The following is a 26,735-nucleotide window of genomic DNA, read 5'->3' on the forward strand; positions in this document are numbered from 1 at the left end:
GTATAATTTTAAATCCAAAACCTTTTATTTTCAAATCTCATTCTAGGGCTTCTTTTCTCTTTCTACTCTGACTGCTACACATCACCAGTTAGAGAACAGAGAGATATGGGGCAGAAATATGAAAATTCAAGTACTGAGAGGATTATGATAGAGAATTAGGAGATGGAGAGATGAAGGTCACTCAAAGCCTTTGCCTGGCCATGGAACACATTTAGGACATATTTTGAAAAGTATGTGTGCAATCTAACTTAATCTCAGTATAAATCTCAATTTTACAGTGAGCCTACTTTATTGATGAATGTTATCTTAACCGAACAGTGAAGTTTAGAGTTTTCTGTTGGTACTTTTATCTTCCTTGCATGTTTGTGGACTCTAGCTACCATTTATACTTGTTCAGCTACCATTTTAATATTTTCAGAAAGATAGAACAATCAGCTTTCTGTTTTTGCCACTTCTTTGGAAGGTGCCCTAACTCCTCATGTAATCCATTTTCTTAATTTTTCCTCTTTCCTGATCTCCCATTCATGTTGAACATGGCTAACCTCTCTCTTTCTGCTTTACTTCCTTGACAATGTGGTCTCAGTCTCCTTCTCCCTCAGTGACTATTCTTTGATTGCCATTGCTTCTCCTTTTGTCTTTCCTAGTGCACTCTTTGGCCTTTCACAATCCTTTCTTTTTTAAAAAAAAAATGTTTTATTGATTATGCTGTAACAGTTGTCCTAATTTCCCTTCCCTCTGTTTACCTCCACCCGGTGGCCGCCCTCCCTCCAGTTGTCCCCCCCTTTTAGTCCATGTCCATTGGTTGTGCATATAGTTCTTCTCAACCTCTTCCTGTCTATTCCATTCCCTCCTACTATGCTTCTAATCCCTATACCATCTCCCTCTCTCTCCCTCTCCCCCCTCCCTGCTGACACCCCCCAGTATGTTCCCCATACCTATAGTCCTTTTTCCACTCTCATTGTCTACTTAGTTTGCCTTTGTTTCAATTCCCTAGCTTCTGTTGTTGATTCTCATGATGCAGTTTTCATTTTAATGTTCATAGTTTTGTTCCTCCTTCTAAACCAGTCCCTTTAACATCTCATATAATAGTGGTTTGGATCTAATGAAGTCCTTCAGTTTTACTTTGTCCTAGAAGCACTTTCTCTGCCCTTCTGACAGTTTTGCTGTATAGAGTATTCATGGCTGTAGGTTTTTGATTTTCATTACTTTGAATATTGCTTGCCAGTCTCTTCTTGCCTGCAGGGTCTCCCTTGAGAAATCAGCCAATAGTCTAATTGGGACCCCTTTGTCCATGATTCTTTTCTTCTCTCTTGCTGCTTTTAAAATTCTCTCTTTATCTTTAATTTTTGACAACTTTACTACAATGTGTCTTGGAGTGGTTCTCCCTGGGTCCAGTTGTTTTGGAACTCTCTGTGCTTCCTGGACCTGTAAATCTATTTCCTTCCCCAAGTTCGGGAAGTTCTGCTTCATTATTTTTTCACATAATTTTTCAATTTCTAGTTCTTCTTCACCCTCTGACAATCCTATAATCTGAATATTTGATCTCTTATAGCTGTCCCAGAGGTTTCTGATCCTCTCCTCACTTTCCTTACTTTTTGTTTCCTCTTTCTGCACTGGTTGACTGTTCCTTCTCTATGTTCCACTTTGTTGATTTGATCTCTGGATTTTATTTCCTCACTACTTGTCTCGTTTGTGTTTTCTTTCTTTTCGTATGAGTGGCTTTCTTTCCTTCTCTGTTCTGTTCCAAGTCTTTCGTTAATTCTGTAAGCCACCTTATAACAATAGCTCTGAACCGAGCCTTGGAAAGGTTTCTTATTTGTTCGTTTGTCAGGTTCTTCATCTGCTTCCTGATAAGCTGCATCACTGGGATTTCAATCGTTGTCCGCTTCATTTTGACAGATTTGTATTTTGCTTTGCTTCCTGGGCAGGCTGTGGGGGGGTGGAGCCCCGTGTACTCGTCACTACCCGGCGACCTGTGGCGATTCCAACCATTTTCCGCCGCGCTGTGGCGCTTTGTGTGGGGGCGGGGGTCCAAGATGGATTCCTGCTGTTATTCTCCACTGGGAGACTGGGATCTGTCCTTCCGCCCTCTGTGCCTCACCGTCTGATGCAATGGGGTGGCTGCCTTTACCCGCGTTGGGGTCGCGAGCTGCCAGGACTCCACTGCAGATGGGATTGCTCCCCCCTGCCACTCTCCCCACTGCTACCGCAAACAGTACCGCCCAACCTTTCCATTCCAGTTCCAATTTCGCCCCTCCTACCTATCCAGGTGAGCACTGCTGGTTTATAAATTCATATGTTGGGCTTCCATGTAGTTTTATTTTCTGGAATTTCTGGTTATCTTTCGTTTTGAGGTAGTTGTATTCCTTTCTAGTTGTAGAGGGAGACTGAGCTTGTCCGTCTAAGCCTCCATCTTGGCTGGAAGTCCCTCCACAATCCTTTCTTCACACTCATTCACCTTAGATGGCATCCACTCCCAGATACTTAAGTAATGTTGCAAGATATCATATATCCTGCTTTTGTGGGACCAGACACTTTATATAATTTGAAAGCAACACTCCCGTTAAGTAAACGCAAGACAAAATTGCTAGCACTCCTACTAGGGCCTTGGAAGAATCCCAGGAAAGTGAGAAACTCTGAAAAGGAGGCCTTATTTACTTAATAGTAAATTTACTCCTGGTGGTTGGTGATCTTTGGGGTGGGCCAAAGACCACTCTGAAAAATCTGAAGCTGTAGAACTTCTGCCTGTAAAAATGCACTATGTACACACATACAATTTTGCATATAATTTTAGAGATAAAAAATTTTCCTGAACTCCAGGCTAAGAACCCATAGCTTAATTTTCATCTCTAATTATTATATCACCTTGCATTCATGATCTGTCTTGCCAGCAAATAAGCTCTCCCTACTTCTCCATTTACTTTTGGCTGCACATTTGAAGCATATTGTTTTAAACATAAACACTCCATTTGTTCTGAGCTATGTGAATTGCCTTAATGGTGTCTCCCTAGAAGGCTACCTGATTGTCAGTCAATCTCTTACCAGCCTAGTCATGCTATTTCCTTTGTTCAGTGCTAAGTATAACAGATACAGAAAGCCAAAACTTGCTCCTTCTCCAGTGTCCATGTTCTCAGTGAAATGATAGCAATAACTACCCAGATCAGAGAAGAATTAAGGCCTTAATGAAAAGATTATGATCTCCCCTCATCAATATGTAATTCAAATAAAAACAATATTAAAGCATAAAAAGGTAAAGAAGTCTAAAAAGTTCTGATATTCCTATAATGATTAAGTCTTTTTAGAAACAATATATCCAAAATCAATATGTTTCCACATTTTTGGGTACTCTGCTTACTCTGGCTATTGGATAATCCAGCATTGGCCCAACTGTTCAAATCATAAATTTGGGAGCTTCTTTGGTCTCTACTTTAATTCTACCTTAGTTTGTCACCAAGTTCTCTCTGTTCTATATCCCAAACTTGTCTTAAATCCATCTTCTTCCTTTCATCCTCACAAACCATTATCTTCATTTAAGGTACCAGCGTTTCTCACCTGGTCTTACTGTCTCCAGTTTTGCTTCCTGCAATTTATTATGCTGGGCCAAAGTAATCTTTTGAAACATAATATCACTGCATTCTTATATTTGCTTAATACCCTTAAATGGCTCCCCATTACCCATGCTTCTTAGCATACTATCCAAGTTGGAATTTTATGCTTCTTATCATGCTATCCAAGAGCCTCAATGATCTGCCTCCATCCCTTTCTATTGTCTGTTCTTGCAATGGCCCCCAGTGTCCCATTCCTGTTTAATGCTTCCTAAACTGCTAGCTTTTGTTTTTAAATTTATTTTTCAATTACAGTTAATATACACTATTGTATTAGTTTGTGTGTAATGTAGTGATTATATATTTACATACCTTATAAAGTGAGGTAAGTCTAAAACCCATCTGCTACCTTTCATATTTATTACAATATTATTGACTGTATTCCTTATGCTGTAATTTATACCCCTGTTACTGTTTTTATAACTGGAAATTTGTACTTCTTCATCCCTTTCTTCATATTCATCCATCCTCTGCTGGCTTTCCTCTTACTGCCAAGCTTTTACACATGCTAGGCCAAGGCCTGGAAAGTCTAACTTTTTACTGGTTCCCCTCTCTTTTGTGTGGATAACTCCAATTAGTCCTTATTCTTATTTTTTTGAAGATTTTATTTATTTATTTATTGTTAGAGAGAGGGGAAAGGAGGGAGAGATTAAGGGAGAGAAATATCAATGTTCCAGAGAAACATTGATCAATTGCCTCTTGCATTCCCCCAACTTGAGATCTGGCCCAAAACCCAGGCATGTACCCTAACTGGGAATAGAACTGGCAACCTTTCGGTTTGCAATACAGTAACCATCACACTGAGCTACACTAGTCAGGGCAGTCCTTATTCTTGAAGACTCACTCTTGGGTTTCCTCTCCTTTAGCAAATCTTTTCCTGCTTCACTCTGCAAAGAAAGTTAAATGCCCTTCTCTTCATGCTCCCATGAAACTACCCAGTGTATATTGAGTTTGACACATATTAACATTGGATTGTTATTCCTTCATTATATACCTAATTCTTTAGCTAAAATTTGAAATATTTGACAGCAGTGACTTTGTATTGTGTGGTCTCCCATTTCCTAGCTCCTGCCTTATGTCTGCACACTTAATAACAATAATTTATGAAGCATTACCCATGTACAAAGTGCTTCTAATGTTATCTAGTTTAATCACCAAAATCTTATAAAGTAGACCTCATTATTGTATTACAGTGTTCCCTCACTTATTGCGGTTATTTCATTCTAGACCCGCACCCCCCACACCCCCGCGATAGGTGAAAATCTGAAAAGTAGGAACCTTACATTTATTTTAGTATTTATCATACTTTAAGGCTTTATAAACCATTCCCACACACTGTTAAACCATTCCCAGTCCCTTATTAGCCTTTCCCACTCCCTTATTAAACTTTTCCACACTTTTATAAACACTACTTATGTTCTAAAACATATTCAACATTCTTAAACCTATGTAACTTTAACAACATACATATACAGTACTGCAAAATCCCACGATATAACAAAAATCTGGGATAAATAATTAAATATAATATTTTTTAAAAACCCGCGATACAGTGAGGCCGCGATAAGTGAACCACGATGTATTATTGTTTTTTTTTTAAATTTTAAATACGTTTTATTGATTATGCTGTTACAGTTGTCCCAATTTCTTTTCCCTTCATTCCCCTCAACCCAGTGATCCCCCTCACTCCAGTTGTCCCCCCCTTTTATTCCATGTCCATTGGTTGTGCATATAGTTCTTCTTTATTTTTTTTTTAATTGTTCCTTCAGTGGTGGTATTTTTTTTTTTAATTTGGTTTTTCAATTATAGTTGTCCCATTTTCCCTCCATTGCTCCTCCCCACCCAGCCCACCCCTTCTCCCGCAATCATATCCCTCCGCATTGTCCATGTCCATGAGTCATCCATACATGTTCCTTGACTAGACCCTTCCCTTACTTATCCACCTTCACTCCCTCCCACCTCCCCCCTATTGACTACTACTCTACTCTTTGTCCTATTTAGTTCATTTGTTTGTGTTGTTCTTTAGTCTCCTGTATTACGTGATATCATATGGTATTTTTCTCTCTTTGCCTGGCTTATTTCACTAAGCATAATTCTCTCTAGTTCCAGCAATGTTGTCGCAAATGGCAGGAGTTTTTTCTTTCTGCTACATAGTATTCCATTGTGTAAATGTACCACAGTTTTTTGATCCACTCATTTACAGATGGGCACTTAGGTTGTTTCCAGCACTTAGCTATTGTAAACGGGGCTGCTATGAACATAGGGGTGCATAAGTTTTTTTGAATTAGGGTTTTAGGATTTTTTGGGTATAATCCTAGCAGTGGAATCGTTGGTTCAAAAGGCAGTTCCAGAGCCCTGGCTGCTGTGGCTCAGTGGATTGAGCGTTGGCCTGCGAGCCAAGTGTTGCTGGTTCGATTCCCAGTCAGGGCACAAGACTAGGTTGCACGTCAGGTCCTCAGTTGGGGGCGCGAGTGAGAGGCAACCACACAGTGATGTTTCTCTCCCTCTCTTTCTCCTTTCCCCTCTCTCTAAAAATAAATAAACAAACAAATAAATATTAACAAAAGGCAGTTCCATTATTAGTTTTTTGAGGTAATCCCATACTGTTTTCCATAGTGGCTGCACTAGTCTGCATTCCCACCAACAGTGCAGTAGGGTTCCCATTTCACCACATCCTCACCAGCATTTGTTGTTTGTTGATTTGTTGATGATGGCCATTCTGACTGGTGTAAAGTAGTATCTCATTGTAGATATTATTTGCATATCTCTGATGGCTAGTGATGTTGAGCATTTTTTTCATGTGTCTATGGACCTTCTGTATGTCCTCTTTGGAAAAGGGTTTGTGCAGTTCCTTTGCCCATTTTTTAATTGGGTTGTTTGTTTTATTGATGCTGACTTGTATAAGCTCTTTATATATTTTGGAGATCAGCCCCTGTCTGTGATATCATTGGCAAATATGTTTTCCCATATGGTTGGTTTCCTTTTCATCTTGCTGATGTTTTCTTTTGCTGAGCAGAAACTCTTTAGTTTGATGTAGTCCCATTTCTTTATTTTTTCCTTTATTTCTCTTGCCTTAGGAGATGTATCCGTGAAGATATTGTTACATGGGATATCTGAAATTTTCCTGCCTGTTTTCCTCTAGGACTTTTATGGTGTCACGGCTTACATTTAAGTCTTTGATCCATCTTCAGTTTATTCTGGTGTGTGGTGTAAGTTGGTGGTCTGGTTTCATTTTTTTGCACGTCCCCGTCCAGTTCTCCCAGCACCATTTGTTAAAGAGGCTCTTCTCACTCCATTTTATGTTCCTTTCTCCTTTATCAAATATTAGTTGAGCATAGAAGACTGGGTTTATTTCTGGGCTCTCTATTCTGTTCCACTGATCTATATGTCTGTTCTTATGCCAGTACCAGACTCTTTTGATCACAGTGGCTTTGTAGTATTGTTTGATGTCTGGTATCGTGATTCCTCCTGCTCTATTCTTCTATTTCAAGATTGCTTTTGCTATTCAGTGTCCTTTTTGGTTCCATATAAATTTTTGGAGTATTTGTTCTAGGTCTGTGGAATATGTCATTTGTATTTTAATAGGGATTGCATTGAACCTGTAAATTGCTTTGGGTAGTATGGTCATTTTGATGATGTTGGTTCTTCCCATCCAAGAACATGGTATTTGCTTCCATTTATTTGTATCTTCCTTAATTTCTTTCTTCAATGTTGCATAATTTTCAGTGTACAGGTCTTTAATCTCTTTAGTTAAGTTTATTCCTAGGTACTTTATTTTTCTTGTTGCTATAGTAAATGGTATTTTCTTTTTTGTCTGTGTCTCCAATATTTTATTGTTGATGTACAGAAATGCCTTAGATTTCTGTATAATTATTTTGTACCCTGCTATTTTCTCAAATTCACTTATTATATGTAGTAGTCTTTTAGTGGAGTTTATAGGGTTTTCTAGGTATGCTATCATGTCATCTGCATATAGTGGTAGTTTTATTTCTTCTTTCCCAGTTTGGATGCCTTTTATTTCTTTGTCTTGTCTGATTGCTGTGACTAGGACTTCCAACACTATGTTGAATAGAAGTGGAGAGAGTGGACAACCTTGTCTAGTTCCTGATTTCAGGGGGAATGCTTTCAGTTTTTGTCCATTGAGTATGATGTTGGCTTCAGGCTTCTCATATATAGCCTTAATTATATTAAGTTATGCTCCCTCGATTCCCATTTTGCTGAGTGTTTTCAACATAAATGGGTGTTGTACTTTATCAAATGCTTTTTCTGCATCTATAGATATGATCATGTGATTTTTGTCTTTCATCTTGTTTAGGTGATGCATTATATTTATTGATTTGCGAATATTAAACCATCCTTGCATCCCTGGGATGAATCCCAATTGATCATGGTTTATGATCTTTTTGATGTATTGCTGGATCCTGTTTGCCAATATTTTGTTGAGGATTTTAGCATCTATGTTCATCAGTGATATTGGCCTGTAGTTTTATTTCTTTGTTGTGTCTTGACTTGGTTTTGGGATTAGGGTAATACTGGCTTCATAGAAAGTGTTTGGGACTTTTCCCTCTTCTTGGATTCTTTGGAATAGTTTGAGAAGGGTAGGAGTTAGTTCTTCCCTAAATGTTTTGTAAAATTCACCTGTGAAGCCATCTGGTCCAGGGCTTTTGTGTGCAGGGAAATTTTTGATTACTGTTTCAATTTCCTTCTTTGTTATTGGTCTGTAGAGACTTTCTACTTCTTCTTGATTCGGTTTTGGAAGGTTATATGTTTCTAGAAATTTGCCCATTTCTTCTAGGTTGTCAAATTTCTTGCCATACAGTTGTTTGTAGTAATTTCTTACAATTGTTTGCATTTCTGTGGTATCAGTCGTGATTTGTCCTCTTTCATTTCTGATTTTGTTTATTTGGGTCTTCTCTCTTTTTTTCTTGATTAGACTGGCTAGAGGCTTGCCGATTTTGTTTATTTTTTCAAAGAACCAGCTCCGAGTTTTGTTGATTTTTTGGATTGTTTGTTTAGTCTCTATGTCATTTAATTCTGCTCTGATCTTTATGATTTCCTTTCTTCTTCTTGCCCTAGGCTGGTTGTGCATATAGTTCTCCTTAACCTCTTCCTGTCTACTCCATTTCCTTCTACTATGCTTCTTAATTCCTGTACCATCTCCCTCCCTTTCCCCCTTCCCCCTCCCTACTGACCTCCCCCCACTATGTTTCCCATACCTACAATTTTTTTTCCACTCTCGTTGCCTACTTAGTTTGCCTTTGTTTCAATTCCCTAGCTTCTGTTGTTGGTTCTTGTGATGCAGTTTTCATTTTAATGTTCATAGCTTTGATCCTCCTTCTTCTTAACAAGTCCCTTTAACTTCTCATATAACAGTGGTTTGGATCTAACGAACTCCTTCGGTTTTACTTTGTCTTGGAAGCACTTTCTCTGACCTTCTATTCTGAATGATAGTTTCGCTGGATAGAGCATTCGTGGTTGTAGGTTTTTGATTTTCATTACTTTGAATATTTCTTGCCAGTCCCTTCTTGCCTGTAGGGTCTCCTTTGAGAAATAAGCTGATAGTCTAATTGGGACCCCATTGTACATAATTTTTTTCTTCTCTCTCACTGCTTTTAAGATTCTCTCTTTATTTTTAATTTTTGACAGTTTGACTATAATGTGTTTTGGAGTGGTTCTCCCTGGGTCTTATTGTTCTGGAACTCTCTGTGCTTCCTGGACTATAAGTCTATATCCTTCCCCAAGTTCGGGAAGTTCTGTTTCATTATTTTTTCACATAATTTTTCAATTCTAGTTCTTCTTCTTTGCTCTCCGGCAGTCCTATAACTCGAATGTTCATTCGCTTATAGCTGTCCCATAGGTTTCTGAGCCTCTCCTCACATTGCTCATTTTTTGTTTTCTCTTTCTGCACTGGTTGACTGTTCCTTCCCTATGTTCTGATTTGTTGATTCAATCTCTGGTTTTCATTTCCTCACCACTTGTCTCGTATGTGTTTTCATTCGTTTCAGTATGACTGGTTTTCATTCTTTCCCTGTCTTGTTCCAAATCTCTTGTTAATTCGGTAAGCCACTTTATAAGTATAGCTCTGAACTGAGCCTCAGAAAGATTTCTTATTTGTTCTTTAGTCAGGTTCCTCATCTGTTGCCTGGTGAGCTGTATAACCGGGATTTCAATCATGGTCTGTTTCATATTGGCAGAATTGTGCGTACTTTTGTTTTCTGGGCGGGTTATAGGAGGTGGAACCCTGTGAGCTTTGTGTGGGGGCTGGGGTGATTACTGCCGTTGTTCTCTGCTGAAAGACCACGAGCCTCTTTCTACATCCCCATGCCCTCCGGGCCTCACAGATGGAGGCAATGGGGGTCTGCCTTCCCCAGCATTGGAATCATGAGCTGATGGGGTTCGACTGCAGCTGGGATTGCTCCCCTGGCTTTTCTCACAGTCCCGTCGCTATCCCCACTGCCACCACAGGCAGCACTGCCCCACTCCGGTTTCAGCCCTCCTACCCATCCGGACGAGCACCGCTGGTTTATAACTTCATACGTTGGGCTTCCATGTAGTTTCATTTTCTAGAATTTCTAGTTATCTTTTAGTTTTGAAATAGTTGTATTCCAACTTAGTTGTGGAGGGAGACAGAGCATGTCAGTCTAAGCCTCCATCTTGGCTAGAAGTCGTATTATTGTTTTATAGGTGAAGAAATGAGGCTCAGTGAGTTTAAACTGCATCCCCAGTTTATATAGCTGGCAGGTGTCAGACTCAGGATTTGGAACAAGTTCCCAACTATGGTTACAGAATGAAGCTCTTTAATAGCTACACTATTTATTATTCAGCAGCATCCAAAAAACAAACAAAGAAACAAACAAAAAAACCCTTGACATATTTGAGCCCTAGTCTTCAGTTAATGTTTAATGATTGAATGGGGCCTAGATGAGAGCTTTCTTTTTTTTTTTGAACACTAAAATGTATCTCCTTCAGAAAATCCTGTTAGCATTGACTATTTATATTAAGATTCAACCTAACCTTAATATTGGGATGGTAAGACTCAGCCTATCAGCTCTGAGTTGATATTCATAGACAGCAGAAGACCAAATGACTATTACTTTCTAAGCATATCACACATATTCTATTGGAACCTAGAATGAAGGCCACAAATTGCTGACTAGACTACTGCAAAGAGCATTTGGCCTTGGGACCCTCTCAGTGTACATGAGTCCTTGTAACTCCAGGGGCCAGCCAATCTTCCCTGTCTCTCATATTGACACTTTTCTTCATCCTACTACATTTAAAAGAAAGAAAAGCTCCTCTAGACACCTGTCATCTCCTATATGATCCACCACAGTCAGTGTCTCATAGTTCCTCCAGTGGTGAGAGATTTTTCCATTACAAATTCCCCTACATCTTCAACCTCTTCTTTAAATGCACTCTTTACTTCCTGCTTTATGTTCTCAAATTTCACTGTGTGTCACTCTCATCTGGGAAACTTTAAAAAAGACAGATATCAGAACCCCACCCCCAGAGATTCAGATTCAGTTAGTCTAGGCTAGAACCAAGCACTTTTCATTTTTAAAGCTCCTCAGGCATTTCCATTAAGCAGCTGGGGTTGAAAAAAAACAACTGTAAACCTTACTATCTAATGAGGGTACCAATTCCACAGATAATCCTGATGGGCACTTCTCATTCTTACCCATCCCAAGTCCTTAGGCCTTGGAGAATGGGAAAGGGAAGTTTCTCCTTTTTTTTTTTTTTTTTTTTTTTTTATTACAGACTGTGTATTTGAAGTCAGTACTACTGCACTTACCAAGAAAACCCCCTCCCGTGAGGTTATTGCCATTTAGTTATATTGCCATTTAGTTATGTTGGCTAAGTTCCCTTACCTATTGAGGACTTTCATTTCCAGTCTTCGTTCCTACATTCAATGCTGCCATCACTCTGTGAAATGTAGTATATAAATGGATATCTCCTTCACACCTTTTCATTTTAACTCCTTGACTTCCATCAACTATAATGAATTAGACCTCCCTTCCACTTCTGCAATCCATTCCAATGGCCACCTTTTAAAGACAGTGTTTGTCAACCAGGCCTGCATATCAGAGTGACTTGTGGAGTTCCATAAAATACCAATGTCTGGGGCCCACCCAAAACCTACCATATCAGGATTTCTAGGTGTAGGACCTGGGTAAATAATTTTTAAGCCCTCACAGATAACTTGCAGACCAAGCGGAGAACCACAGCTACCCCAGTCCTTCTGATTAAAGTATTTAACCCTGTTATCTCATTTCCTAAGCTCAGCCTCCCATCCTGCTAGCTTACCCACTGTCTTAAGCCCTTACTCCTATTTCACCTGTTCTTTGATCTCAACAAAACCTCAAGTGTTTGGATGCCCCTATTTTTATCCAATTTCTCAGCTTCCTCCTGGTCCAGACTCTATGGCCCATTACTTAAATTGCTCTTAAGCCACTATCCTGGAAACTCTTGGTCTTTGACCTTTTCTTGCAATGAATTGTCCTGTAAAACCCTACCCTGACAGAAACCCATCACAAAACCTCCAATTCCATACAGAGGCTATTGAAAGTTGCTGGGGGAGAAACCACACAGCCATGAATATTGGCGTTCACAGACGATAGTTGGGTCATTAATGCTGCCTGGCAATAATTTTTCCCCTTGCCAACTTCCTTTTCCACTCCTCTTGCTGAATATTCCAGAATTTTACCACTTCACTCAAACTTCTGCTTCACCCTCTTTCTCTCCTATTTTCAGCATATGAAATTCCTTCTACTTCAATGAGGAAAATGGAGGTCATCAGTTCAGAACTCTTGACTTCACTCCCCCTCCCGGCTGTATGTAGTTAGCTCACATCTCATTGGAAGCAGTGTTCCATCCTTCTGTCTAAGGTTTATCCTTCCATTGATGTCTAGATCCCAGTCCCTCTCATTGCTTTTATTTCACCTTATATCTATAATATCTCCTCCCTCTACTGACACTTCCTATTAGGCTTAAAAGACATGCTGATATATCTTTTGTTCTTAAAAATTAAAACCCTCTGTCACCTCACATCTTCCTCTAACTGCTATAGTCTCTCAGCCTGTTCTTTAAACATTTTAAAAAGCAAATCTAGACTTCCTTAGCCCTCACTCCTTGAATCATTGCACTAAGTCCGAGGTCAAAAATTAACCACCTCCTTGAAAATGGCTACTTTTAGGTCCCTATCACCATTGGTCTCTCAGTCAAAACTAACATTGCTGACCATAAACTTCATGTTGCTCCTCCACATCTTCTTTCACACAACATTTTTATAAAGTAATCCTACATTTCTGGGTCTTCTGTTGACTCTTGAAATAGTATTCTCCAGGACCTGTCCTAAGTCCTCACCTCTTCTTATCATCACACCTCTCCCTAGGTCAGCTCATATACTTGTATGGTTTCAATTATCATCTACACCTGTGACTGCCCATAGGTACCTCCAGCCCTGACCTTTTTGCTATACTCTGACCCCATGGAATTAACTGCCTACTGAACACCTCTTTTTGGATACCTCATAGGCCCCTCACTCTAAATATTTTCTAAAGTAAACTATTCTCCACTGGTTTTCCCCACCTAGAACAGGAACTACAATTCATCCTGTGCTTCCTACTTCACCCCCTCCAGTTTCTCCTCCTGCCATCTGATTAGTTGCCTAATTCTATTAATTCTTCTTCCTAAAGACTCCTACTCTATTGTCTCTCCTATTCATACTGATATTGGCCTTTAGTCCAGGCCACTGTCATATCTCATCTGCATGACTCCAACAGCCTGACTTACCCTGGCTGGTGTGGCTCAGTGGATTGAGTGTTGGCTTGCGAGCCGAGTGTCGCTGGTTCGATTCCCAGTCAGGGCACATGACTAGGTTGCACGTCAGGTCCCCAGTTGGGGGTTCAAGTGAGAGGCAACCACACAGTGATGTTTCTCTCCCTCTCTTTCTCCTTTCCCCTCTCTCAAAAAATAAAATAAATAAACAAACAAATAAATAAATTATTAAAAAAAAAAAAAAAAAACCAGCCTGACTTGTTTCCTTCCAGCCCTCTCCTCCCAGATTCACTCTTCTCCTGTGGCTAGAGTGATATTTTGACACACAAGTATGATATAACCATGCTTCAATGTTTCCTTACTGCCTTCAAAATAAAATTCAAAGCTTTTCGTGTGGCATAAATAAGTCCTCCAGGATCCAGTCCCTAATTACTTCTACAGTGCCATCTTCCATCCCTCTCTCACTCTCACTTTATGCCCTAGCTATTCTGAACTATTTGTAGTTGTATTTATATAACCTCATCTGTTAGTGTGCCATGCCTACTTCCTTTATGATGTTAACATTGTTCCTTTGCTTTGAAATGCCACCCGTTTCTTATATGCATAGCTCTATTCCTTCTTTAAGACTCACCTAAGTCACCTCCTCCAAGAAGCTTTCCCTAACTGCCCCTCTCCTCAAGCTCAGGCTTGAATAGATAGATGTCCCTCTTCAGTGCTCATTTCTATATTATACTTAACATGATAAACTAATAATTTACTGACTTGTCTCTGTTCCTCACTAGGCCATCAGTTTCTTAAAGGGAGGAACTGGGACTTATTCACCTCTGTACTCCAGCACCTATTTAGAACAAGACCTGATTCAATAAATATTTAATGAATATGCATATGAATGAATGAATAAATGATTTTCATTTTATGAAATGAGACCCAATATATGGAGACAAGGCATGCATATTTGCCATTGTGTGTTGATGGACGAGGAGGCAATGATCCAAGTTCCCCAAGAAAGCTGGGGAGTGGGAGGATATGTTTTAGAGTAGTTGTTATAGTTGAAGTTGGTGGTGGTGCCTTGTTGCTATTTTTCCCCAACAGAGGGGATGACTCTGTACTCACCAGGCACACCTCTTCCCAGATGCCACCCTGGGGCCGAAACCATATATATATGGGCAACACAGATTAGCAGGGTTCAAGATAGAGGAAAACAACCAATTTTATCACCCAGGTGAAATTCCTGGGTGGGTCTATGCCTGCCTTCTGAAAGCATTTTAGAAAACTGTCATCTGAGTCTCCCTTGTCTTATCATCTTCCCCTAAAATTCCTGGAATTTTCATTAGGCCTTTTTATTGGTTGTCATGTGGTCACATCCAGCATTACTTTTTTAGAACACTTTCTAGCTCCTTGAAAACACAGCATGCAGGAAAAGAAAAGAAATGACATAGTGCAGACATAGAGAAATGCTTTCCCACATAAATTTAGCCTGAAAGCACAAGCACAGAACAATAATCATTTTTAAAAAGAAAGAGAAAGCATGTAAAGTTACAGTATATGGCATAATTTAAGAAGCAACATTTAAAGCCACATAAATATGGAAATCTGAAAGCACAACATTATATAAATCAATTCTAAAATTTAGAAATAAATTTTCCAAATTAAAAAGCACATAGGCTGTCTAGGTCTATGCAGCAAGCATTTCAAAATGTTGGCTCTGATGACCAATTTCCTCCTGCTGCTGTTCTAGCTTCTTTTCCTTTGAATCAATGGGTCAGTTAACAACTATACAAAGAATTTAGGATCAGTATAGTGACAGATTATGCTGATAAACTCACTATAAACTTAATGTTCTAAACTTGCAATCTAATCAGAGAAATAAGCTGAGGAAATAAAAATAGAAATGATACCAGATCAAAGAAAATAGGTGTCAATATGGGAAAACAGTATAAATGCTGTAGTATGTTCAAAGATAAGAAGATAATAGAAACCTGTGGTGGACAATGAGGGTTTACTGGTGAAACTAAGACTAGAGAGATGGATCTTAAAGAATAAACAGGCAGGAAGGGCAAAGCATCTAAAGCAGGAAAAACAGGAGAAGCAAAGCTTGGAAGGAGAAATACATGCTTATTAATGGGGAAGTGAGAGATAGTAATGAAGAATCTACTGGGAAACTTTTTTCAATGGATGGAGCATATGATATAAAGGGTGTTTTCTGGAAGAAAAGCCAGGTAGCTCTGTGTTCCTAGGTACACGTGACATGATGTGGGCAGGCTTCAAAATGGTTGCTTGCATGCAGGCTGAGGAGGAAAATGAATGGTGGGGGCAGAGTGAGGAGGACATATCTGCCACTAAATCTGTTGCCTCTAAGATTGTCTATTGGGAATTTCCTATAAATTGTGTGTCTAGATTGAAAATTACCTTAGAACAAGGAACCTGGTGTTATATGTAGTATCCCTGACAACACTCAGCACAGAGCTAGGCACATAAAAAGCAAGTGCAAATCTTTTCTGAGTGAATTATAAAGCATGCTCCAGATAAGCCTATGTTAACATCCTATTTTATTATATCTGATTTTTAAACTGAGATAGTTAATAAATTAGATCTGTGCTCAAATTCAGCATGCAGCTCAGATTTATGCACTAGCTGCTTGTACATCTGTCTCTAACCTGTGGTCTTCCACTAAGTCCTTTGAGATAAAGGGGGTCTATCAAAATATTTTGTTAGGAGGCTTGTACTGGAGTTGCTGAAGTTGAAGGTGTCTTTGTCCCACAATCCCTAGCTTGACACTAAAATCTCTCTCTTCTCTCCTCTGTACTTTGTCCCACCTGCCTTGCCCAGGTACAATCTGTACTGCTATGTATTCCTGAAGCCAAACAACTTGTGCAGATATAGGGGCCACTTCTAGCTGGGGCAGTGAGGAAGGCTTGGTTAGAAATCTGTCATACTAAAATGCCCATTTTTCACCTCAATATTCTTGGACTTCGCTCTGGTTAAGCCATGTTGGAAGGATATAGAAGTATTTTTAAAGGGTGATGCACCTTCTATTGCTGGCAACCATCACTTTTCCTAACAGATGATCCTTACTGACTTGGCCACTCTTTAGCTGGGAGGTAGGTACTTTCGGTGGTTTATTAATTTATTTCATTCACTAAGAGGCTGCTAGTCAATACCTCACAGGAATCTTTTACAAAATGTTGTCCTTGTGGCCTTTAAGAATTAAAATGCCTTAGTGTTTACTTAACTACCAGGAAAGTGAATTAAGTATTGGAGTTGTTCTACTCTACCTTCTGAATTATGGGTCACAGAGCACATTGTGCTATTACCCCCTGAGGGAAGCTTTCTGAACTCTTATACTTGGGTAGGAATAAGTACCTGAGAACAGTTAAAATATTCTGTTTGGGGGCATATTATGAGAAGGGACCCAAAGGAATTGATTACCTCTTGTATTCATGGAATGTACATGTTCTCTTACACAAAGATTAATTCTCAGATATCCTATATTTTTTGGTAGAAAAATGTTATTTTGTGGGCCTTCAAATTTATTTTTACCAAATGGAAATACTCCAGGCTACCTGTGGTCATTACAGTGGAAAGGCAAACATAAAAAAGAGTTTGTTCTTGGCTCTAAGTACTTAAAAAATGGCAGTGCACGGTGGGTAAAAGATTTAAAACAAGGTTCTACGTAACATACATTTTTGGCTTAAATCTAGCATCTTGAGAAAAACATATAATGATTCTGATCAGGAAAGTAAATAGGTGTTTATTAAATGATGGGAAAGGGGCCTGAAGCTTTAAGTAGTGAATTATGAGTAATTGTAAGGGGAAGGATGATAGGTGACTCTCATGTTCTATTTTAATATAGCTCTTTAATATTTTAATTGTAAGAACATCAGATATTTCTGTAATAGAAATAGATTTCATAGCCCCCAAAATAACAAGGGAATCAGGAGGAAATAATTAACAATTTTCATTTTTACAAAGGCTGTTACTTTCTGCTAGCAAGTTAGGTCCTCAGGAGGAATAACTTGTAAAGACAAAGGTATGACTACTGTTAAATTTGCTGATAGAGAAAATGGGTTAGATTCACCTAGGTTTCACCTACTTCTGTAAAGATTCCTTTTTTTTTTTTTTTGTATATTCCATTGGCTAAAAAATACTTTTAAAGCAAGTTAGGTAACTCCTATTTTATGTTAAATCTGTATAGGGTTCAACTACCACTGGACTAGGATTCAGGGATCTAAATTCTAGGTCTTCCTTGTTTTGTAATAATTAGAGGGGCATGTTTGTGTAAGTCATTTAACCTCTCTAAATTTCTGCCTTCTGTAAAATTTGGATAATCCTTACTTCCATCATAGGAGGTATAAAGGAAGTATTTGATATGAAAACACTTTGAATATTGTAATATCCCTATAATTGCCACTCAAAATACATCATCCCATTAGCAATATACTTAGTAACAGGGTGTATGTGTTTTCTGGAGAAATAAGGAATCTGCCACTTTTTAAATGCAGCACTTCCATCTTATAGATAAAGTCCTTAGAAATATAACTACCAGGAAAGAGAATTAAATTGGGCTGTTTTAAACATTCACTGCTCTTATTATAGTATCTTTCTTTATATTAGCAAATCTCAGAGGTATATAGTTGGGAAGGCCCATGGTGGAAGTTTCATTCTCCTGCCTTCAGGTAGGACCTGCTAAAGCCATGAGAGACCCAATAGAGAACCTAAAAAGTTTCACCCTTGGTAACCATTGTATTTAATCAGCACATCTGGAATTGCATTATGTCTAGTTTCATTCTCTCTGGTAAAATAGTAAGCCCATTTCCTCCTGCCAGTTCTTCAGTCGCTATGGGAACCAGTATATGCCCTCCGTAAAGTAGCAGTTTTTAACGAATAGAAAAATAGTCAAAATGGTACCTGATTATGCAACGGCAGCTACAAGCCCAATTCATAGGTTGGATGTTTCATGAGGATGATGGAAGAAAGGAAATGATGGTCCTGCGTGAGCCATTCTAGTGACCGTACACACACTGACAGCCATCACATTCAGTGGTATCATCTTCAAAGACAAACATTCAACAACAGTGATCATTCTGACAAATCATTAGGAAGTTGACTCTTACGCTCATCTCCTTCCAGACAATGCACCCTGGTTCCGCTCTCATTTACACCTAATTCACACATACAACAGTTTCAACGAAAAATGATTGAAAACAAAACGTAAATATAAGGCAGTGTCCTAAACCAGACACATCTGATCATGTGGATATTTGACAGGACACAAGTTTGAGAGGAAAAAATGGGGGGCTTCATTTGCTTTAAGGAGGGAAGTAATTTTATATCCTTTAGCTAGTGTCCTCTCCTTTCAATACTTCATTTAAATGTTTGATACAACTCTCTTCTGTCTTCCCCCTTCTCATCTATACCCCTATCTTCCTCACCTGCTAATCTCCTTCTCAAATATTACTTCATCTCTCAATTTATTTCACTCTTATTACTTCTTTCCTTTATTGTACAAGCGGGGATGCAAAAGAACCGGAATTTATTTATAAAAATTGTATATTTATTCTTACATGTTTAAACTTCAGTCACCTTCAAAGTACTGTTCATTTGATGCAATACACTTATCAAAACGTTTTTTCCATTGCTCCAAAGAGTTTTTGAACTCATCAATTCTAATGCCTTTTAGTGCTTCTGTCATTTTTTTGTTTCACCTCTTCCATATCGGCAAAATGTTTCCCTTCGAGGACTTGTTTTCATCCGGGGAAAGAAACAAACAAAAAGTCACTCAAGGTAAGATAGGATGAATAGAGAGGGTGGGGCATGGGGGGGTCATGCAGTTTTGGATCAAAAATTGCTGAACATTCAGCATGGTGTGGGCAGATTGCTTGTCAATCACCCATCATAAAATGGGCAAACATGTTGAAAGAGTTTTCAAAAATAATTTACTGAAGGCAAACGCAGCCTTCACAATACCAGCTGGTACACTGATAAATATGGGTTCCTAGAACCTAATGGAGGAAGCCTGTAAAACAAGGAGGCCACCCTCCAGAAGATAGTTCTGTTTTTTCTGGGTCACCTCTTGTATACCTCTCCCAATCCTACAATCCATACTTGTTTTGAATTTGGCTGCTGGTTTTTGTGGGCCACCATATTTGTGCCCAATTTCCCTGTTTAATAACCTTGAAGTGGAAGCACATGATAAAGATAATGTGCATCATTATTCGAACTTCTTCCTATTTCAACCACAGAAGACTTAAGAGAGTAAAGGAGTAGTACAGGAAGTTTTTCTCCTGGGGCACAGCACTGACTCTGGAGGACAAACACTTTGTTCTGCCCTTCAGGCTTTCCAAAGGGTAGTGCAATGATTTCCAAAGAGCACTCTTTGCTGAGCTGTATGGTCTGCTCTGGAGAACAAAGAGGATTGTAAACACCATTCAAGATGTAGTAGTCTCTGACATCTGGCATTCTGATAGCAGAACCCACAATTAACTGAGACTTTCATTCATTGTTGGTGCAACAATAATAACTTTGAGCTACTCAGGATCCCAAAGGGTCTTCAGCATCACCGAAGAAACACTGCATACTTTTCAGTCTAGTTATCACACTAAGTATTTTTATTGGGCATTAATTAGATGAAAGTTAGCAATGTGCATTGACCAAAACATTTGATTAACAAGACCATAAAGGATAACTGAGAGTCTTCTTTAACATAATCGTTGCACAGTAATGCTTTCTGTTGTGTAGCATATATAGAAAATAACATACTCTAGGAATTAGAACAATATATATACAATACAATCACAAACTATGTGGCACTTTAAGAACTTCTTCACATATATGAGCACACTCATTTAGAGCCTCAACTTTCTAAAGTAAGCAGGATTCAAGCCTGTAAAGTACACACACCAAATGAGAATCTAACCCATAAAACATCCAAATCAAATGTTAGCACACCTCTATTGTGAAGTATATTTCCTCGCCATTATTTTAAAAAATATGGAAACATTTTCTTTCTTTCCTACTGAGTGGTGATATAAAAAAATAAGTCTGCTTTTCTGAATGTGAGAAAAGTTTCAAAGCACAATACCATATTCTTAAGGAAAAATGAAAGTCACTGCTGGCTTTTGGATACTAGGAATGTATTTTCCCACATAGCCCCTTTGTTCTGTTGCAAGGCCTTGTTACAGCAAACATAAAAACCACAGGGTTTGGAGTGTGAGAGACCTGAGATACTTCTGGCTTCCATCATTTGTTACATGATGCTAGGCTATCTACTTAAACACTTTGAACTTAAATTGCCTCATAAGAAAAAAGGGGATAATGCAGAGTAGTTGTAAGTATGTAAAGACTCAATACATGTACAGTGCCTAGAAAACAGTTTAGCTCAGTCAGTAAATGATAGGTCACTTCCTGTCTCTCTTGATTTATATCCTGCTATCTCCTAATACTCCTCTAAGAAGAGGGGCCTTTACTTCATTCACAGGCTTAGCAGCTTCCAAATCTCTCTGGGTTCCCCACAAACAAAATGCACACGAACTGTGCTCTCTAAAGACATAGCCCTTCACACAACATTGCATGTCCTCTGGAACACATCTGATGCTCAAGTGCAGTACAAGACACAAGACACATAAGCACACTTGAGAAGACACAGATGTCACAAAGACCATGTCACCTCCAAATGCAGTCTCACTTGCTTCTTTCCCACATGCTCTTCCAAGCTTCAAGTCTTTAATGGTGATTATTTTTAGAGGTACTATGCCATTTCCAGAGTCCTGGCAGATTCATTTGCCTCACTACCTTTGAAATTTTTCATGTATTTATTTATTCACTCATGTACTAATTCCCCACCTCATTCCAAAATGGATATCAGGTGGCTTACAAGAATACCCAAATACAATATAATAGCAAATTCAAAGTAGATAAGAAACTAAAAGGAAAAAAAAAAAAGATGGGAACATAAAATGGAGCCTGGAAAAAAGCTAGGACAAAGTGCATACATACCATAGAGTCCCTGATACATACTATGCATGGGCCATACATTTAGCTCCAAGCTTTCTAGTAGTCAACAAAAGAGAAACATGGTCAGTATCATGCTTCACAGGTTATGTAAAATAAAATTAAACTACTTGTTCAGGATGTCCTTTTTCTGATTTAATTCTGAAAAGTTTCGTATAATGAAGTACAATGAAATGGTGGCAAAGTACCTTTCCTAACTTGCTCTAATTCCAAGATCCAGCTTCTGGAACAGTCTCCAACAAAGATCGTCAATCTTCAAATTACATCTACTACTTCTTATTTTTCTTCTACCTGTCTCTTGAAATTCCATTTGTTCAATGACATGTAGCTATTAAAGAGATTTCTTAAAACAAATACGTAAAAACTTCTACTGTCACCAAAACAAGTATTTTCATTTAAATGAAGAAGTAGACATTGTGACTTTATTTATATCAAAAATGTGGAAAGGACCCCAAATATTCAATAAAAGGAAATGGCTAAACAAACCATGATGCCACTGTTGCCACTATATGATGAAATATTATACACCACCAAAAATGATATTTATAAAAACATTTTTAAATTGTAGAAAAATATTCGTGATAAAAATTTTAAGTGAAAAAAGTAGGATATAAAACTGCATATATTATTATCTTAAGTATGTAAAAAATATGCTTATATAGAGCTATAAAACATCTGAAAAGAAATCCACCAAAACATTAACATTGTTTCTGAGATTTGTAAATATGGGTGATTTTTATTTTTTTCTATATGTTTATCTTTATTTTCCAAAGTTTTTGATATTGATGAAAAATTTCCCTATGATGAAAAGAGGAAGAACTAGGAGTAAAAATACCAACCCACTCAGTTATCATTGGCCTGTGGAATTATTGGCAATTTCAGTTTTTTAATTTTCTGTAATTGATATATAAATTCTAGTCAGGAACAAAGTCACTGGAAGAAGGAAACAAGAATCCTAAAATATAGATTTTTGGTTGTGTTTTGTAAGGTCCAGAATGATGAAATCTAGTAACACCTCAGAATTATTAAGTACTTAATAATTATAAATTTTATTTTTATTTAAATTTAAAACATTAAGTTTATTTTTAAAAGCATGTTGGTATTTTGAATTATGTATGATTATCAACACTATCTTATGAGATAGACTAGATATTACTCTCCTCATTTAACAGGTGACAAAACTGAGGCTCAGAGAAACTAAGTAACTAGCCCAAAGTTCCCAATTCTTGGGAACCCAAGCCTCCAGAATCCAAGACCAGTGCTCTTTCCATTTATTCAAGACTGACAGTGGTGTAATCCAAGCAGTCACTGAGAGGCAGAAATGCAGAAACACAGAAACAATAACCCCTCCCTGCCCATGAGGGTCCTATTCCTGAATGACCTCCAAAGTAGGAGAGTTAAGCTCATGAAATTATGATTATAGGAGGTAAAAAAAAAAAAAAAGAGAGAGAGAGAGAGAGAGCAAGGGATGTGAGGTTACATATGAACTTTGAAAGCCCTCATAAATACTTTTTTGCATAGTAAAACAAAACAATAACAACAGTATATTACATAAAAATAATGAGAGTTTACATAGTTTAGCTTAGTAAAAATGACAGTCTCTACATAGTTTTCATTTTCATCTGGAGATGATTTCCAGAGGTGATGAAGATGTACCATTATGGAAATGGAAAATAGCAGTGACAGTGAAGCAATGAATAGAGGTGTACTGTTAGTTCAAATCATGATCTCCATACTCTCAGAGTCATCTAAGTCCAATACTGAAATTATAACAACTTGCTTGTGGCTTTAGCCCTATCAAGCAAGTGATTTTAAGTGGGACAACTTAATGACTTTGGCTCTTCTGAAGACGCTTTATATCTTCTCAAGATTTTTTTGAAGATACTTTAGCCCTTTGGTATAGAGTTCAAATTAAATTATTCAAGCTTTTCCTGAAGGCAGATTATCAGCTGTCCAGCACTGGTATTTAAATGACATTACTTTATAATTTATGCTCTTCTGAGGTTGCTTTCTTCCCAAAAATGGTGTTGTCAAAAGACTCTTAGAATATCTTTAAATAGTTCAATTAAATCATTCAAACTTCTACTGAAGGCACCTTATCAGCTGTCCAGCAATGGTATTAAGTGGCACTAACTGATGATTTAAGTCCTATTGAAAGATGGCTTCTGTCCAATGTGATATTTTTGAAGGCATCATAGCGCCTCTTTATAGGTAAAGTTTGACATATAAAGGTGTCAATTTTCACTACTTTTTAGGAGCGGTGTTAATATTTTTCTAAAATATTTGTTCCTGTTGCTCCTGTTCCATAGATCCTAAGCATTTTTATCATTACTTCTGATAATCACCTCTGGGCTACTGGAATTTTCCAGAGAGTCATCTTCTAGCAGCATCATATCACTTGGATTAGTGTCAACAGGTTCAAATTCAACTTCAGCCAACGACTGCTCCTATGCCAAATGTTTGTCCACACCCATAGGTTCTTGATCCAAATATATATATTTATTGTCATCAGAAGGGGTTGCTAAAAGATATTTAACCATATCTAGCCAAATTTTCTCTCAGGTTGCATTAATGACAGGTCTGTTAAGCTATTCCTGTTTTATTATGAGTATAGCATTAGTGGTGGTTTAGGAAAACCATGCACAAGGATCTTCAGAAAGAGGAGCCTTTGTGAGATTTTGAACAACAGAACTGTATTACAAACTCAGCACAAATCTTCTTGAATGAGCATTTCAAATACTAATTGGAGGGCTTGAGTACATGAGACATTTGACTAGTTATAAAGACAACCTTAACATTATGGATGCACATTGGCAAGTACATCTGAGGTGCCAAAAGGATTGTGAAAAATGAGTGGGATTTTGAATTCAAGATTATCTGTAAAAATAATGTTGAACTTCCACAAGAAAGTACTTTTCAACAATTTCTTATGGAAAGGAGTCATCCAAGCTTTTCTGTTTGCATGCAAGAACACTGAAAACTTGGCTGCGTTTTTTTCCTCTGTAAATATTTGGTCACAGTTTTCTGTAGAGCAGTAATGATTTCACTATGAAGTCACCTGAAGTAGTGGCACAAAACACAAATGTAAGCCTCTCTATTTTTGCTGGTCTCATGCCAGCATCAGTTGTCTCCTACTCTTCAAAAGGTAAAGTAGGATTGTTCAATGGCTTCCAAAGCATAGCAGTTTCAACAGCACCAAAGAGTTTCACAGTCACATAATCCCCTTCTTCAATCATGTCATTGTGGTGGATACAACAGAGAAGCTACAGGCTCTAGTAGTTCTTTCTTTGGCACCACTGCCACATAAAACTTGGTCTCCAGGTCATGGCACACCATATATTTTTTGAACTATCCCTTGTTCCTTACAAAAAAATTTTCTCGACTCATTGCAGTCCCTGAAAAGAGGTTTTTAAAAAAATCCTCTTGCATGGTCACAGATCCCTTACATGGAAAGTGTTTCCTTATTCTTTTGCTTGTCTTTAATCCAGATGTTTAACATCATTTCTTTCTTTTTCATCCTTACATCACAAGGGTAAAGCATCTCTTAGATGATGTAGGTATAAAGAGACAATACTGACCTTCATAAGAGTTTCAGCTTTCCCTATGGTACTAATTTGTGAATTCATTAACATCATGAAAGCAACCTATACCTTTGTATTTGGTTTACATTGAAGAAGCAGATCAGGAGTGTCCCTTTTCACTTCTAAAGACATCACCCTTCTGCCCATTTGGCAACTTTTTATGGTAACAGTGCCCCTGTACCTTCATTCACTCTCTTCTGCCTCAACAGTCACATTTATAGAAGTCACATTTATAGAACTTTATGCTAATTAACACAACCTGACAATTACTTACTAGAGATTTTAGATCTCCCAGTGTTACAAAGTGTCGGCATATGATATTTAAGCACAAAATGGTATTATGGACAACGCAGGATAAATAATAATATACTGTTGTGATTACAGTGCAAATAGGGCTGATTGTGTAGGTGACAACTGGCAGAAAATGAGAGGAAACAAATGAGTTGGAAATTTCTTCCACCTTCTGATATAGTCAGAGAGACAATAATGTGATAACTTGGACTGACTCCCATATACTCAGTTCAAAAATTTCACAGCTGTCAAAGGGTATACAGAAGTAAATTCACCTGTAGTTTAATTTTCAATAAGGAGAACTTGCAGTTTAAAAAGTATTACTATAAATTCTCCTCTAAGTTATCAGAAAGAAACTCACTGTTTATATATTCAAGACAGTACTGTTGTTTCGATTTTAACACTATGAATTCAATTCTATGTAAAGGGTAAACACAGCATAAGTATATTTTCTATAAACCACAGGTGCCAATAAAACATTAACTTCTGACAAAATGCAACCTCTGAAGAAGGAAACATAAAGGTTAGACAGGCCTTAAATAGCCAATGCTCAAGAAATGACTAGCCAAGAAAGTGCCAATGAGAGAATAAACTAGCCCCTTTTCAATGCCCGGCCACTGATACTTTACTTTTATCCCCTCCTCCTGGGAAGATAGAGCGAAGCCTTGCTTTCTTATTCTTCTCTTCCGGGGCCATGGGAAGTGGTTTGGAGCTGTGGTTGAGTGTTGAAGAATCCCGGTTGTTACTATTCATCCTCAGAGGGGGAGCTGGGGGTTTCTCTTCATTATCCAGACTGTCAGACATTTTCAGTTATAACTAATTGCACAGCTCCTAAAGGAGGAGGAGAAAACAGGAGTTAAGATAGGAGAGGTCTAAAAAACAATCTAGTAAATATGGGGATTCTAACATCTTATAAACAAAAGCATTATTTTTTTGTTTCAGGTTTTTCATTGACCATTTTGAGGGGTTTCTTTTTGAGAGGGAACTTAACTGCCTCCCTAAAGACCAACAATGCAATTTCTCAAAGAGAAAAGTGAAGGCAATGATTAATGGCTTTTCAATATGCACACACAAACACATAAGGGTACTTCCTTTCCTCATGATGAAACTCTATTTTCTATTGTTCACACAGTCCTTTAATGAACAATTTACCATCTTTCTTATTTAAAAAGTTCTATCCTGATGATTGCCATGGTAGTGTAGCATAACCTCCTCAGAATCCAGAATTGACCCAGGTTTGGCTATTGATTTTTAATAGCCCACAATAATGATTTCACTCTGGCTGGTTTGGCTCAGTGGATTGAGCACTGGCCTGTGGACTGAAAGGCTGCTGGTTCAATTCCTGGTTAGGGCACATGCCTGAGTTGTGGGCCAGATCCCCAGTTTTGGGCATGTGAGAGGCAACCAATCAATGTTTCTCTCCCTGTCTCCCTCCCTTTCCCTCTCTGTAAAGATAAATAAATAAAATCTT

At 38.1% G+C, this 26,735-nt stretch overlaps 1 protein-coding gene across 1 annotated transcript in view; it reads right to left on the bottom strand.

Annotated features, from left to right (window-relative positions):
• PAK3 (p21 (RAC1) activated kinase 3) overlaps positions 1-26,089 on the bottom strand; it is a 163,046-nt gene extending 136,957 nt beyond the window's left edge. The window contains exon 1 of the mRNA XM_090265283.1: positions 25,894-26,089. Within this exon, the coding sequence (XP_090121409.1) occupies positions 25,894-26,068 (175 nt within the window). The 5' untranslated portion in view covers positions 26,069-26,089. The remainder of the gene's footprint in view (positions 1-25,893) is intronic.
• Between the last annotated feature and the right edge of the window lie 646 nt (positions 26,090-26,735).

Source organism: Furipterus horrens, unplaced genomic scaffold (assembly GCF_987537825.1).
Source record: "Furipterus horrens unplaced genomic scaffold, mFurHor1.1.pri manual_scaffold_17, whole genome shotgun sequence".
In the NCBI taxonomy this organism is placed as follows: domain Eukaryota; kingdom Metazoa; phylum Chordata; class Mammalia; order Chiroptera; family Furipteridae; genus Furipterus; species Furipterus horrens.